Source organism: Accipiter gentilis, chromosome 19 (genome assembly GCF_929443795.1).
Source record: "Accipiter gentilis chromosome 19, bAccGen1.1, whole genome shotgun sequence".
Taxonomy (NCBI): Eukaryota; Metazoa; Chordata; class Aves; order Accipitriformes; family Accipitridae; genus Astur; species Astur gentilis.
In genome coordinates, this window is record NC_064898.1 from 27,233,137 (window position 1) to 27,245,548 (window position 12,412).

Below are 12,412 nucleotides of genomic sequence, written 5' to 3' on the forward strand. Positions count from 1 at the left end.
CCATGTCCTGCTGTGCTCTTGGCCAAAGGACAGGGAGGTCACCCCAGAGAAGGCTGCATCCCATGGATAGGATGGTCATTCTTCAATGCATAGCTCATTAGTTCTTTTTTTTTTTTTTTCTGAAAGTACTTTGAGATTCAGCTGAACGAAGAAAGGTTTGTAAATGGCAGGTCCTCTGTGACCTTCGGTGTCACAGGTCTGCAAGGAAAAGTTGACCCAAGTAACTAGGACTGCAATGCAAGAACCTCTTTAAAAGGACAGTCAAATGCCACAAAGCACTTCAGAACTTCCTTCTTCAGGAAACGAAGAAGGGAGTCATCAGATAAATGGCTAACAGGGATGATTTTCTTGGTCTTGGTATGATGGTGCAATTACTGCTTACACAAAAAGCCCACCCAAGCAACCAGTAGGATTTCATGGAATCTGAGATATTTCTTTCTTGGTTCCTGTTGCCTAAAAAAAGCACTATTTTAGAAAGCATGGCTGTCTCCTACCTCTCCCTGCCATGCACCAGGCAGACCCCAAATGGTGGGTCATTGATGAAACCCAAGAGCAAAGCCAACCATTAGATGACAGTAATGTTTCCTGCAGGACACAGTCTTTTCTTGATGATCTCCTGTCCAAATAGTGGTGCTGCCCCTGCTCTACTTGTGAGCTTTCCCAGAGTCAGTGCATGGCTCCAGCTGTTTGCATGACTGCAGTTTGCTTGGAAACCCGAAACTCTACCTTTAGAGACCCTGTAGAAAGTAAAAAATTGGGGGTGATACCTGTTACACAGTGGAGAAGCATCTGTGCCACTTTAAGTGGTGCAACAAGACACGGTCGCAGCACAGAGAAGCAGAGGAGCAGGTCAGATCCTTCCTGAAGCCATGAATCCCTTGGCTTTCCCGTTCCTCCTTTTATTTGGCATGGTGGAAAAGGCAGGTGACCCTTTCTTTGCAGTACTTCTGTTGGGCTGCAGCTGCACCGGTGTGAGACCTTCTGGAAAGCAGCATCAGATCAGGCCACGTCGGTGTGATTCAGTGATTCTCTACCTGCTACAGGACTACAGGGCCTATGAGCCCCCATATTGCCTTGTTCATGGATAGTCTCTGTCAATCAAGACACCGCAGGGTCCGTGCTACTGGACTGTCAGATCCCCAAATCTGCTCCACACCTCCCCTGGTGCTGGGGTGGGAAGCCTGGCTGAAACCCTGGAGTCCATGGACTTGTAGAGCCCCTGGGATGCTGGCTCTGTTCCTATCCCTGGACCCAGATGTGTGATCAAAACCCACAAAGCAAGGCAGCGAACTGACTGATGGCTGTGCCGGAGGCTGTTTTCATGCTTGCCTGCGCAGTGCAATGATGTCCAACAGGAAGCATGAATTTCTCTTACAGATTTCCGAGTCGGGGTCTGCTTTCTTTCATGTCGCCAGCTGGGGGACAAGCCACAAGACCAAGACACATGGACATGAGTGCTGCCAGACCAAATCACAGCGGTGCTTTGCATTGCTCTATAACCTGTCTCAGATGCTGAACCACAGCAGAAACCCCAAAAGCAAGCTCTCCTGCTCCCCATCTGACAGAATATACTTTAAACTAAGAGTTGTTCTTCCCTTTTACATTTGCAACCATCCCTGATGTAATTCTGGGCATTACCAAGATCTATATGGGTTTTACATCCTTACAACACCCAAATAAGTCTTGGCTTTAGCTCTCCCACCCCCTAGCGAGACACGCAGGTGAAAAAAGTTGTTCTTTGGGAAAATATTTCCCGTGACCGTACTGAACAGGTCGCCTGTCAGGTTCACTCACTGTCACACAGCTGTCAGCACCGACACAGCAGCGATCCCGGCAGTGCTGCCAGCCCCTGAGCAGTGCCAGCTTGCACGGCATCCCCACGGGGTCCCAAGAGGCTCCCTCCATTTCGCTGCTCTTCAATGCTTCAGTAGAGCCTGGGAAGGGTGGGTTGGAAGGGGCTCAACAGCCTCATGTATATTTTGGTCTAAGAAAAGACTTTGCCTTTGTGATAGTCACCCTGTGACTTTGGATTAGACAGATGGATACTTGCATCTCCCATCCCTAATACCTTCCATGGAATGCACCCAGGGCTTTACAGTCTGCTTGGGCATCTCATTGCAGTTGAAGCTTTTTCCTGTTCTTCCACCTACATCTTTTCTCCAACTGATAGTTTTTTTCTCCCAGAAACAACTGATCTTCACTCCTCCTTACAGCTACTCTGTATGAGAGGTGGCTGCCACATCCCCTTTCTTGCAGGGCAGATTTTGCACCCAAGCCCTCCTTCCTCAGCACCACCATTTTGCTCTCAGTGTTGAATCCCAGCATTATCGATTTCAGGCCATTTCTCCAATCTGCCGTGAATGAGTTGAATTCTAATCCTGCCATCGGCAGCACTCGCGACTGCAGGCAGAAATTTTATTAGCTCCTCTTTCTCTCATCATCCAAGTCATTAATTAAAATATTGATTAGTGCCAGAGACAGGGCAGACCTTAGTGAGATTCTGCTAGATAAATCCTTTTGGGTAGGCAGTAAATTACCCATAACCCCTGGAACTGAAGCTTTCCAATTAAGCATGCTCTTTCCCCTTCTTTTTTTCTCCTCTCTGCATGATAATTTCATATGGTTGATAATTAGTTTATGAGAATGTGGTGGGGTAGGGTCAAAATCCTTACTTAAGCCAAGAGGTCGCATAGCTTCCCCAGATGGGGCAGTTACCTGCCCAAAGGAGAAATTAAATGTTTGATGTGATCTGTCTGTGACAATCCATGACATTTTTATCCAAGTGATTGTACATGGATTAGCAATTGCTTCAGCATCTTTCTGGTGTTCAGGGCTAAGCTGGGTCTGGATCTGCCTGATTTGTCTGTTTTCCCTTTCTAAGATCCTCCAGAACCCCCCAACCTCTGCTAATTGTGCAGTTAGTTAGTAGTACTTCAGTGATGCCTTGGCTCATCTTTTCAGTATCCTGGTGGGAACTTCCCAGACCTTCCTAAATGGAATATTTTTACATTTTGTATATACATATATGAATTATTTGCCTTTCTCTTCCCCAGCTTGGGGATTAGATTTCTTTCACAGCTCTGCCTCAGTCCTATGCTATGGCCAGGCACCGCGATTCTTCGTGTTTTTGCGGCAAACTGGGTGTCTTCAATGAGAATTTTCTGGGAACAGCTTTCCGGTTGCCGAAGGCAGTTTGAGTGAATTTTAATAGAAACGTTCAGTGGGTTTTGATACACATTCTTTGTTGGCATTCTGCAAACAGTCACCAAATCCACATGAGACCATCCTTATCCCCTCTGCTGAAAAACCTGCTCCTTTAACAGCAGCAGAGGACCAGGAGAAACCCTTTGGGCTTTGATTGCAGGGTGGCCAGGAGCACCCCTGGGAGAGATCTAGCTGAGATAAGTAGATCAAGGGGTAGCTAGGTTATTTAAAAGCTTTAGCTTTGCTCTTTTCCAGAAGAATGAGCATTGTGCTTAGCTATAAAGTAGCATTCAGCTCCATAAATGTCTTGAATCCTTCCCCACTCAGACAGACAGACACCAATGAACCAGGTTCACCGAATCTTTGGCAAACTCTCCTGATGTTTTTCTTCTCCAGCCTGCAGAGATTTGAACCAACAGTGAAGATTCACAGGTTGGACTACAGCCCAGCAGATAGGCTGTTTAGCGGGAAGGGGTTAAAATACCAGGAATAGCACCAGTGCAGATGTCTACAAGAAGCAATGTGTTGAAAAGCCTCATGGGAATGGAGGTTTGGAGTCTGGGTTCCTCTGCCCCAAGCAAGGGCTCTAATCATGGGGCAATTGGATGAAAAAAGAGAGGTGTTATGGCTTTTTAGGCAGAGATCTCCCTCACACCTCCCTGCTATTTGTCTCTGTTGGGTTCAAGCAACTCCCAGTACTGCACCTTAGCTTTTGTGAACCCCATCTTGAGGTACTGGTCTCCATCCCTGCCTTGTGTAAGAGACTGTGGAGAGGGTTATCCCAGCCATGAGCAGGATCTCACCATGCCAAGCGCTGGAAATGCAGCTGTGGCCTTTCTTGAGCCTTCATCTGTGCTTGGTGGGACTTCAAGGCACCCAGCTCCCCCTCTACTGCTGGATGGATGGAGTCCGGGTGTTGGCCAGGGACGCCCGAAGAACTGCTGCGTTAAGCTGTCTCAATTTAATACAGTTGACAAGAGCAATTACTGAATTTGCTGCTCTCACCATTTGCACCGCCATTTGTCACTCCTCGGTAACGAGGCAGGCATCCTCCCGGGCTGGGACATTGATGTCACATCTTCTGCCTGAGTAATTGCTGGCCTCTGGCAAGGGGCTGCTGTGAAGGACTGGGTTATATCTCATCAGGGATGGCAGAGGTGGCCTTGGCCCTGCTTTGAGGAAATCAGACAACCTTCGGAAACTTTTCAAATTCCTCCCTATCTTCTTTTCTTCAAGCGTCAGTCTCTGTCAAGTGTTGTGCTGATCCCCCACACCCTCTCCATTCCATCTCCCCAGCTCCCCTGCAGCCGAGCGGTACTTGGGGCATGCAGCCCCTGTCCTGGACACAGCCACACTCCAGTGCTGTGGGTTCTCCCAGTTGATGTGGGCTCGGGGATGAAAATGCCCTCCGGAGATGTTAGCACTAAGCATCATCACTTTTCTGCTCTGGCCAGTCCTGAAGAAGTCCCAGCTGTGCTCAGCTGAGTGCTGCACTTTCAGAGATGTATGGGGGAACCAGAGAGAGACTGGAGGAGACAGTGGTGGATTTATTAAGGGTTTAGAAAACATGAACTAGGAGGGAGAGGTGGTTTGTTGTCTGTTGTTTGTCTGCTGGGTTTGTTTACTCCAGAAAAGGGAAGGTCAAAGGGTAATGGATAAGTAAAAAAAATGTTGCTGTCAAGAGGATAACAATCAGGTTTTCCCCTGTGTTTCCGAGGAAAGACAAGAGGAAGTGTGTTAATTTTGCAAGGAGAAGATTTGAGCTGGCTGCTCTGAAGGGCTTCCCAGTGCTCTGACCAGTGGGCTGGGCAGTGTGGGCAAAAGGGGAAGGCCAGCTCTGAGAGGACTGGTTCAGCTTTATTTTGGTGTCTCAGCTCCTTCTGGTTTGAGGATGGTTTGAGGAGTAACTTGTTGAGGTACTTTGGGGTGGTGCCTTACTGTTTTGGGTATCATTGCTCTACCAGCATCATACTGTCTTGGCTACTGAGGGATGCTATGCAGCTGTTGGTGCAGAAAGCTTGTCCGGACTGGGTGAAAAATGCACCAGTCTGGGTTAGGTCTGCCAAGAAAATGAGTTCAAGGCTGGTAAGAGAGGAGGGGGAACTGGATCCACCAGGAGAAGTTCTGGGCTGGAAACCTCAAGCTGTTAGAGACCTCAGGTCACTACAGCAGCAGTGCTGGTGGTTGGAGGCTGCTCTGCAGGACAGAAACCTGCTGGCCAGACCCGTCATTTAAGGAGGCTTGCTGCTTGCCTGGAGCCCAGATCCATGATGTTATGGAAAAATTGCTGAGGCTCATCCAAATTTCCAGCTTCCCATGGCTGTTATCCATGTGGGCATCACTGACTCAGCCAGGGGACAATGTCAGCAGATAAAGATGAATACAGTACCCAAGGTGTGAGGGAGTGGGGACCCACATGTGATCTCCATCCTCCAGCCAAAGGGAAAAACCCAAACAGGTAACAATTTCCTGGTGCAGATCCTACAGGGGCTGAGTAAGGTGATGCTCTATCATGGAGAAAACCAGAAAGTAAATATGGCCACAGGGACAGCTGGGGCTGCTGCTCTCATAAGATGGGCAAGCTCAGGATCTGGAGGAAGACAGGGAAGGTGAACAGCAGTTATGCCTCAGGAAAGCAGATTTTTGTTTGTTTGGAGACTTGCTAGGCAGAATCCTCCAGGAGCATCCATAGAGCGTTGGGGTTCCCAGCAGAGTGGGACTGTTTGTAAAGAAAACTTAAGAACCAGGATAAGCCATCATCTTGGGCAGGAAGAACAGTAATTTCAGGGGAAGGCTATTGATAAGTATCTTATCACTGAGCTAAAACACAAGAAATGAGCACACCACAGGAGTGAGTGCAAATGCATTGCCTGGGCTCATAGGGACACAATCCAGCACACCAAAGCCCAGCTGGAGATAAGGCCGATGAGGGACAATGTGGTAACAAGAAGGGAGCCTATGGGTATTCTACTTGTCAAAAAAAGATCAGTGAAAAAGTGACTTCATTGATGGATGGGGAGAACAGCTGGTATTGGATGCTATGGAAAAGACTGAAGTGCTCAGAACATCTTTTTAGCCTCTGCCTTTGCAGGCAAACCCATCTCCTAGACCTTATTTCCCCCAGGATGGTTGGGGAAGTAAGTGGAGAGCCCAGGGACCAGCAGGACCACTCAGAGAAGCTGGAGCATTCACATCCATGGAGTCAGATGGATTTCACTGGAGGCTGATGAAGGAGCTGGCTGACATGTTTGCAAAATCACTCTCTATCATCTATGAAAAATTGTGATGATCTGAGTCCCAGACAACCAGAAGAGGCTGAGAAGGTGTGGGCTTGTCGGATGTTAGATGGGTTGAAAACTAGTGGGACTGCCAGGCTCAGAGGGTGGTGATCCATGACTCTACATCCAGCTGATGGCTGGTAGCAAGTGGAACTGTTGATCCTCAGGGATTAATACTGAGGCTGATATTGTCCGTGACGTATATGATGAGACAGAACACATCTCAGCAAGTCTGTAGGAGTTACTAAATTAGACAAGGTCACGTGATGAATGTGACAGCTTCAATCCACAGGGTCCTTGAGAAACTTGATGGTTGGGTCAACAGAAACCTCTGGGAAGTTCATCAAGGGTGAGGTACTTTGCACCTGGGTCAAAATAAACCCACTCACCCGTATAGGCTGGGAACTGCCTGGGTGAGTAGGGACCCACTGAAAAGGATTACAGTGCACACTGAGTTGAAATTAGGCCATCAGAGCACTCTCATCATGAGAAAGGCAAACCACGTGCTGGCCAGCATCAGAAGGATCTTGAGGAATATTTTTATCCCCTATACTCAGTCCTGGTGAGCCCACACCTGGGATGTAGTGTGAAGTTTTGGGCTCCCCAGTTCAAGAAAGATAGGGATAAAATGGAGAGTGCCTGGGGAGGACCTGGGGCACATGGTCAATGGGAAGAAGTTGAGGGAACTGGTTTGTTTAGTCTACCCAAAAGGATGCTAAGGGTAATCTAACACCACCCTACAGCCACCTCAAGGGTAGAAAGAATGGATCTAAACTCTTTTCATCCACAGCAGACAGGATGACAAGGGGCAACAGCCACAAGATGTGGTTTGGGTTGTTCAGGCTGGACACTAGGAAAAGCATTTTTCACCAGAAAGGTGGTGCAGCCCTGGCACCAGGGAGGCTGTGGCCTCTCCATCCTTGGAGGTTTTTCTAGGTCAAGTCAAAGTCACAGCTGCCTTCATCTAGTGTTGGTGGTGGTCTTGCTGACTAGATGACCTCCAGAGGTACCTGTGATCCTGACCCTCAAGACATGAGAGTTGAGCTCATGAGGGTCTCCTACAATGCTATATTTAGTGACTGCTTAAACTGGAGGCTGCATGGTACTGGAGACCAGCCACCATGACCACATTAAAAACATATGTATAAAGAGTATCAGCATATGATGAAAAGATGCTGTAGACCACAGATGAATTCGCAAGTGACTGACATGAACAGGGTGATTCAAAAGTGATAACTGCACAAAATCAGCTCCCACCCTTGGAGATAATTTCCTCCGGAGCTATCTGTCCCTACAACCAGCTTACTGCCTTTGCTGGAACGCAACGTCCTTGCGCCTTGCAAAGCCTTCTTGTAGTTGTGGAAATAGCCTTCCCTCCCATTTTAATTCATCCTGTTGACCCTGTGCAATTCTCACCAGCCCTAGAGGCACTGTTCCATCTTCAGGTCTGTGACCCCTGGTACTACAAAGTGCTGCACAGAAACATCCAGTGCATTCAGTTCCTGGTCTGGACATCTTTACTATACCTGCATTGCTGTAGGTTATCTCCTTCGGCCTTCTGGAGCACAAAGGAGCAAGACTGAATAAAGTCAATGGAGTTATGGCCCAGCTGGACTGACTCATGTTAACCTCCCCTATGCAATTTATGGCTGTTGCCTAAGGTATATCCTTAAGTGCTTTGTAAAATCTATTTTAAACTATCTCCAGGGCAATATTTCCTCTGGGGAAAACCTGGCAAAGCATAACAGCACAGGGTGGATTTTGCTGATGCTACACCTTCCTTTGCTTCTTTTGCTTTCTTTTTTTTGCAATCCTCCTACCTACCTGCCCCTTGCTCTCCATCAAACACTCCTCGTCCTACCTTGGTGCTGAGAACCTTTTCATTTTTCCTGGTTTTTATCTTCCTCCCTGCTGGCAGTGGGAGCCAGCCTTTCCAAACTACCTCTTTTTAATCTTCTCTTGCAAGCCAGTCCCTTTCAACAGTGTTCTTAAAGAGTACAGAGGAGGGGAAGGGGAAAAAGTGGTTTTATTTCTCTTTATAGAAACTCCAGCCCGAATTAATGGCAATTACCACAGCAAAAGCATAATAACAGGTCTATAGATGGCCACAAAGCTAAGACACGCTGTTTGCAATTGCCTAGGATGCTTACCCACAGGGAACTGTCTTCTGCTGGAGGGATAACAAGGAAAGGAAGAATTCAGGCTGTACCAGCTTATGCATTGCCTGAGAAAAATCTCTGTGTGATGTGATCGAAGTTTTCCAAGTGGAAAATGGATGTAGAGTGCTGACCCCAGCCGTGAGAACAGGCTGTGTTGGGAATGAGCTGGCCAGGCCATCCTGCGGGTTCCTTCTGCATCCACCATGAGCCCAGCAGACCCGGCCATCAGTCCAGTCAGATGGCCAAGGGATGGTGCAGCCTGCCTGCCGCCTGAAATAGCACTGTGAATCCAAGGGAGGTAATTGAACTCGCTGTTTATTTTTGCATGATGTTGTTTGTGAACAAACTTACAAGACAAATTGCTGTGTAAGGGTTTTTTTCCCTCTTTTCTCCTCCTTTCTATAAGCAGCACCACTGCTTTGGTAATCAAGAGGATTAAGAAACAGCTGATGCAATCTGGAGGGCTTCCAGAAAGGCTGCACGGTCATCCCTCTGAGGGTCTCCCTCTGACTTGTAACAGGAGAAGTCTAGTGCTATGCTGTCTGCTTTGCAAGAGCACAGCTACCCCCGAGCCCGTCCCTACCACTGCCCAACAGCCCGGCACGGCAGACCCAGCAGCACAGGGTGAGCAAAGGGTCGGCAGCGATTTTGCAGAAAGATTGCGCTGGCAGACCAAAACACAGAGCCCAGGACTCCTTGGACCTGTGCAGTGGCCACCGGCCAGGCCGTGCTGCTCTGGTGCTCAAGCATGGTCTGGTCTCCATGTGAAGTCAGCTGTCCTAATGGTAGGGAGGTGCAGCCTTTCTGACTTTATAAAGTCATTCTGCAACCCCATCCAGGGGTATTCCTGGCAAAGCACGTTGCAGGTCTCGACTTTTCACGCCATACAAAATGAATTGTGTTGTTATTACTTTGTTGTGGTTTGGAAAGCACCTTGGAGCGACTTGAGGTTGTGCTGAACAAGGCAGGAAACCGTCTGTGAGCCGAGGGCTTGTGCTTAGCCAGGAAAGAACCTTCTTCTCCATTGGATGCCACAAATTTATGGGCTGCCAAGAGCTGGAGGGACAACTGTGAACATTGTGGACTGTCTCTTCCCTACTCCTGTCCAAAGAACCTCATTCCTGTTCCACACCTGCTAACACTCTGGTTTAGAAACAGATGCTACCTAGTCATGGCTTGAAAACCGAGAATAGTGCAACACTCCTCCAGATTTGGCTTTCCGATGCTCATGGTGAGCATATGCTACCCATCCTCCCTTGAATGGGTCCACCTACATCTCTTCAGCATCCACTCTCACGGCTGTCTTCCAACACCTTCTTTTGAGGCATAAGTCACTTCTGTGTGTAGGTACCTGTGAACAGGGCTGTAGAGTCTCTTAACCATCTCCTCAATGAACAAAAGGCACTGCACAAAAACTATGCAAAAAAAACCCCCAAACCTAAAAAAATAAAATAAAATTAGTCTCTCGCTTTGAAGTATGTTAATTGGGTCTCTCAAAATGGCTGGGCAAACAGTCTGGTGAAATATCTAAACCAGCCACTTAACCACTGGCCTGTCCACCCTCCCTCACCATACTTCTCTACACACCCCAGATCTTACCATAGGATATTTGCCAGGGTGTGAGGAGTTAATGAATGTTCTTCACTGTGTATTTCTTTTATACTCTGCATATTTGGGCTGAACTTAGAAGTTTTGGTTTCTCTACTGAATTCCATTCTGGAGCCAAAAATTACAAGTTACCCCATGGTCTGTGGTTGCAAACTGATGGTATGAGACCAGCAACACAATTTGTGCTTGGGTGGAAAGGAGCTCTGAGATGGGAAGAATGCAGAAAAATGAGGCAGCTGCACCAAAATAACAGCAGACTCAACTTTCACCCCATAATTACAGCTGCATCTGACAGTAACCCCTTCAAGGAGCACAGCAAGGCTGTTTGGCTCTGTGGTCAAATGGCTTAGTCACGAGCTCTGCCCAGTCTGCAAGAGGGCTGGGTTCAATCTTCCTTTCTGGTCCTGCATCCCTGGGACAAGTACTGATAATGCAAAAATAAGATTTATTATTATTATTGCTGCAAAATGTGGCCATGCTGCCAAAGTCTGCAGGTATTGGAATTTCTCTCCTGGGCTGGACCTGCAGCTCCTTTTGATGTCCTCCCCTCCCCAGCACCCTCATCCCTGCCCCTCGCCATCAAAGCAGCATCTACACAGCAGCTGGGTGAAGCATGTGAATCAGTCCTTGCAATGGTCCACAGCCTGGGACAAAAATCCCATCAATGTCAGCTGGAGCTGGATGAAGCCTTCAAGGAAGTGAGACCATCTAACACCATGAGAGCAAAAGGAATGAGCACAACTGACATTTTGGGGGCAAGGACAGACCATCATTCATGGAGATGTATGGGTTCAGTACAAACCCATTTCTTAAAAATGATTTATTACAAAACCCCACAAAACCCTTCAGCTATATGGTTAGAGCTCAGTGCTGGCATCACTGAGACTGTCAGCAGGAACAAATGCTTTGGAGGACATAAATCCAGAAGACTTCAGTGTCCAAAGTTTAATGTGTGTGGACTAATCCACATGAAGGAGCAAGCTGCACCATTGAGGTGGAGGAGGAGGCGTAGAACAGCGTATGGACAGACTCTCACAGCAGTACAGAAGTAGTACATCCTACCCAGAAGATTAGGAAGCAGCCCCATCGTCTGTGACTCCAAGAATCCATCCTTCACAGTTCAAGTGTTGGGTGATTCACATGGCTTCACTTCCCCTGATACGGATTGCAATTCACATTTTTGGTGTCACACTTTGGATTCTGGGACCTTTATGGAGTTTCCTGCCAGTTTCTCCTTCTCTGGCTCTGCCTTTGTCTCTGCTGCATTGCTGGCTTCCCTCTCCTGCCGTCTGAGAATCACATACACGGTCACGAAGCACAGGAAAGCACCCACCTCAAAGAAAAACTGGAGACCAAGATACCTGTGGCGTGGAAACACAATAAATCAGGGTAGCAAGGGTGTTCCTGTGTGCACCCAGCACCAACACCCAAGGTCCCCAGGCACCCAGCAGACACTGAACATGGGGATGGGCTCCTTGGTCACATTCAGCAGTGCGCAAGCAACTGCTGCAAGCCTGGGTCCTGAGAAGGGGGGCAGAAAGAGGAGGAGTAGCTATCAAGATGCACTTCTCTTTGGTGTTACTTTAAGAGATCATACCTCCCGGTAAGAAGGAGGCATATAAAAACATATCTTGGGGTTGAGGGTGAATAGGACTTGCTGCAGCTACTGGTCAGTGAGTCATTCAACAATGACGAATGTGCGGTGGTGATGGAAGACCACCTACAGCTGCCTTCTAGCCTCCCCACAATGCCCAGGCTGGATTTGGTGTCTTCTGCCTGTTGAGCTGGGCCATTCTGCTGGAAGAGGAACCCCCGGGTGCAAGGCACCCGGCATGGACCCTGCACCAACTCACAGGCAGCTTTGAGGCTGGGGTCACCCCTGCTGCTGCATTACCTCCATGCAGAAGGTGTCAGGACAGGCTGCTTGTGTCTATGCTGGTAAAATGAGTAATCATAGCATCACACAACAGCCCAGGTTGGAAGACACCTCAGAAGATCATCTGGCCCAACATTTCATGGGAAAGGGAGCCTAGATGAGATTATCTAGCATTTTGTCCACTCACATCCTGAAAATCTTCAGTGATGAGGACTCTACCATGTCTACAGGTTTGTCCAGTGAACGATTGCCCTCACTCTAATGCAGGGAGTGCTTCTGGAAGTGTA

The 12,412-nt window shown here is 48.1% G+C and overlaps 1 protein-coding gene across 1 annotated transcript in view; it reads right to left on the reverse strand.

Moving 5' to 3' along the window:
* Nucleotides 1–8,490: 8,490 nt before the first annotated feature.
* The window catches only part of SLCO2B1 (solute carrier organic anion transporter family member 2B1), a 62,316-nt gene continuing 58,394 nt past the window's right edge, over nucleotides 8,491–12,412 (reverse strand). The window contains exon 15 of the mRNA XM_049823322.1: nucleotides 8,491–11,610. Within this exon, the coding sequence (XP_049679279.1) occupies nucleotides 11,436–11,610 (175 nt within the window). The 3' untranslated portion in view covers nucleotides 8,491–11,435. The remainder of the gene's footprint in view (nucleotides 11,611–12,412) is intronic.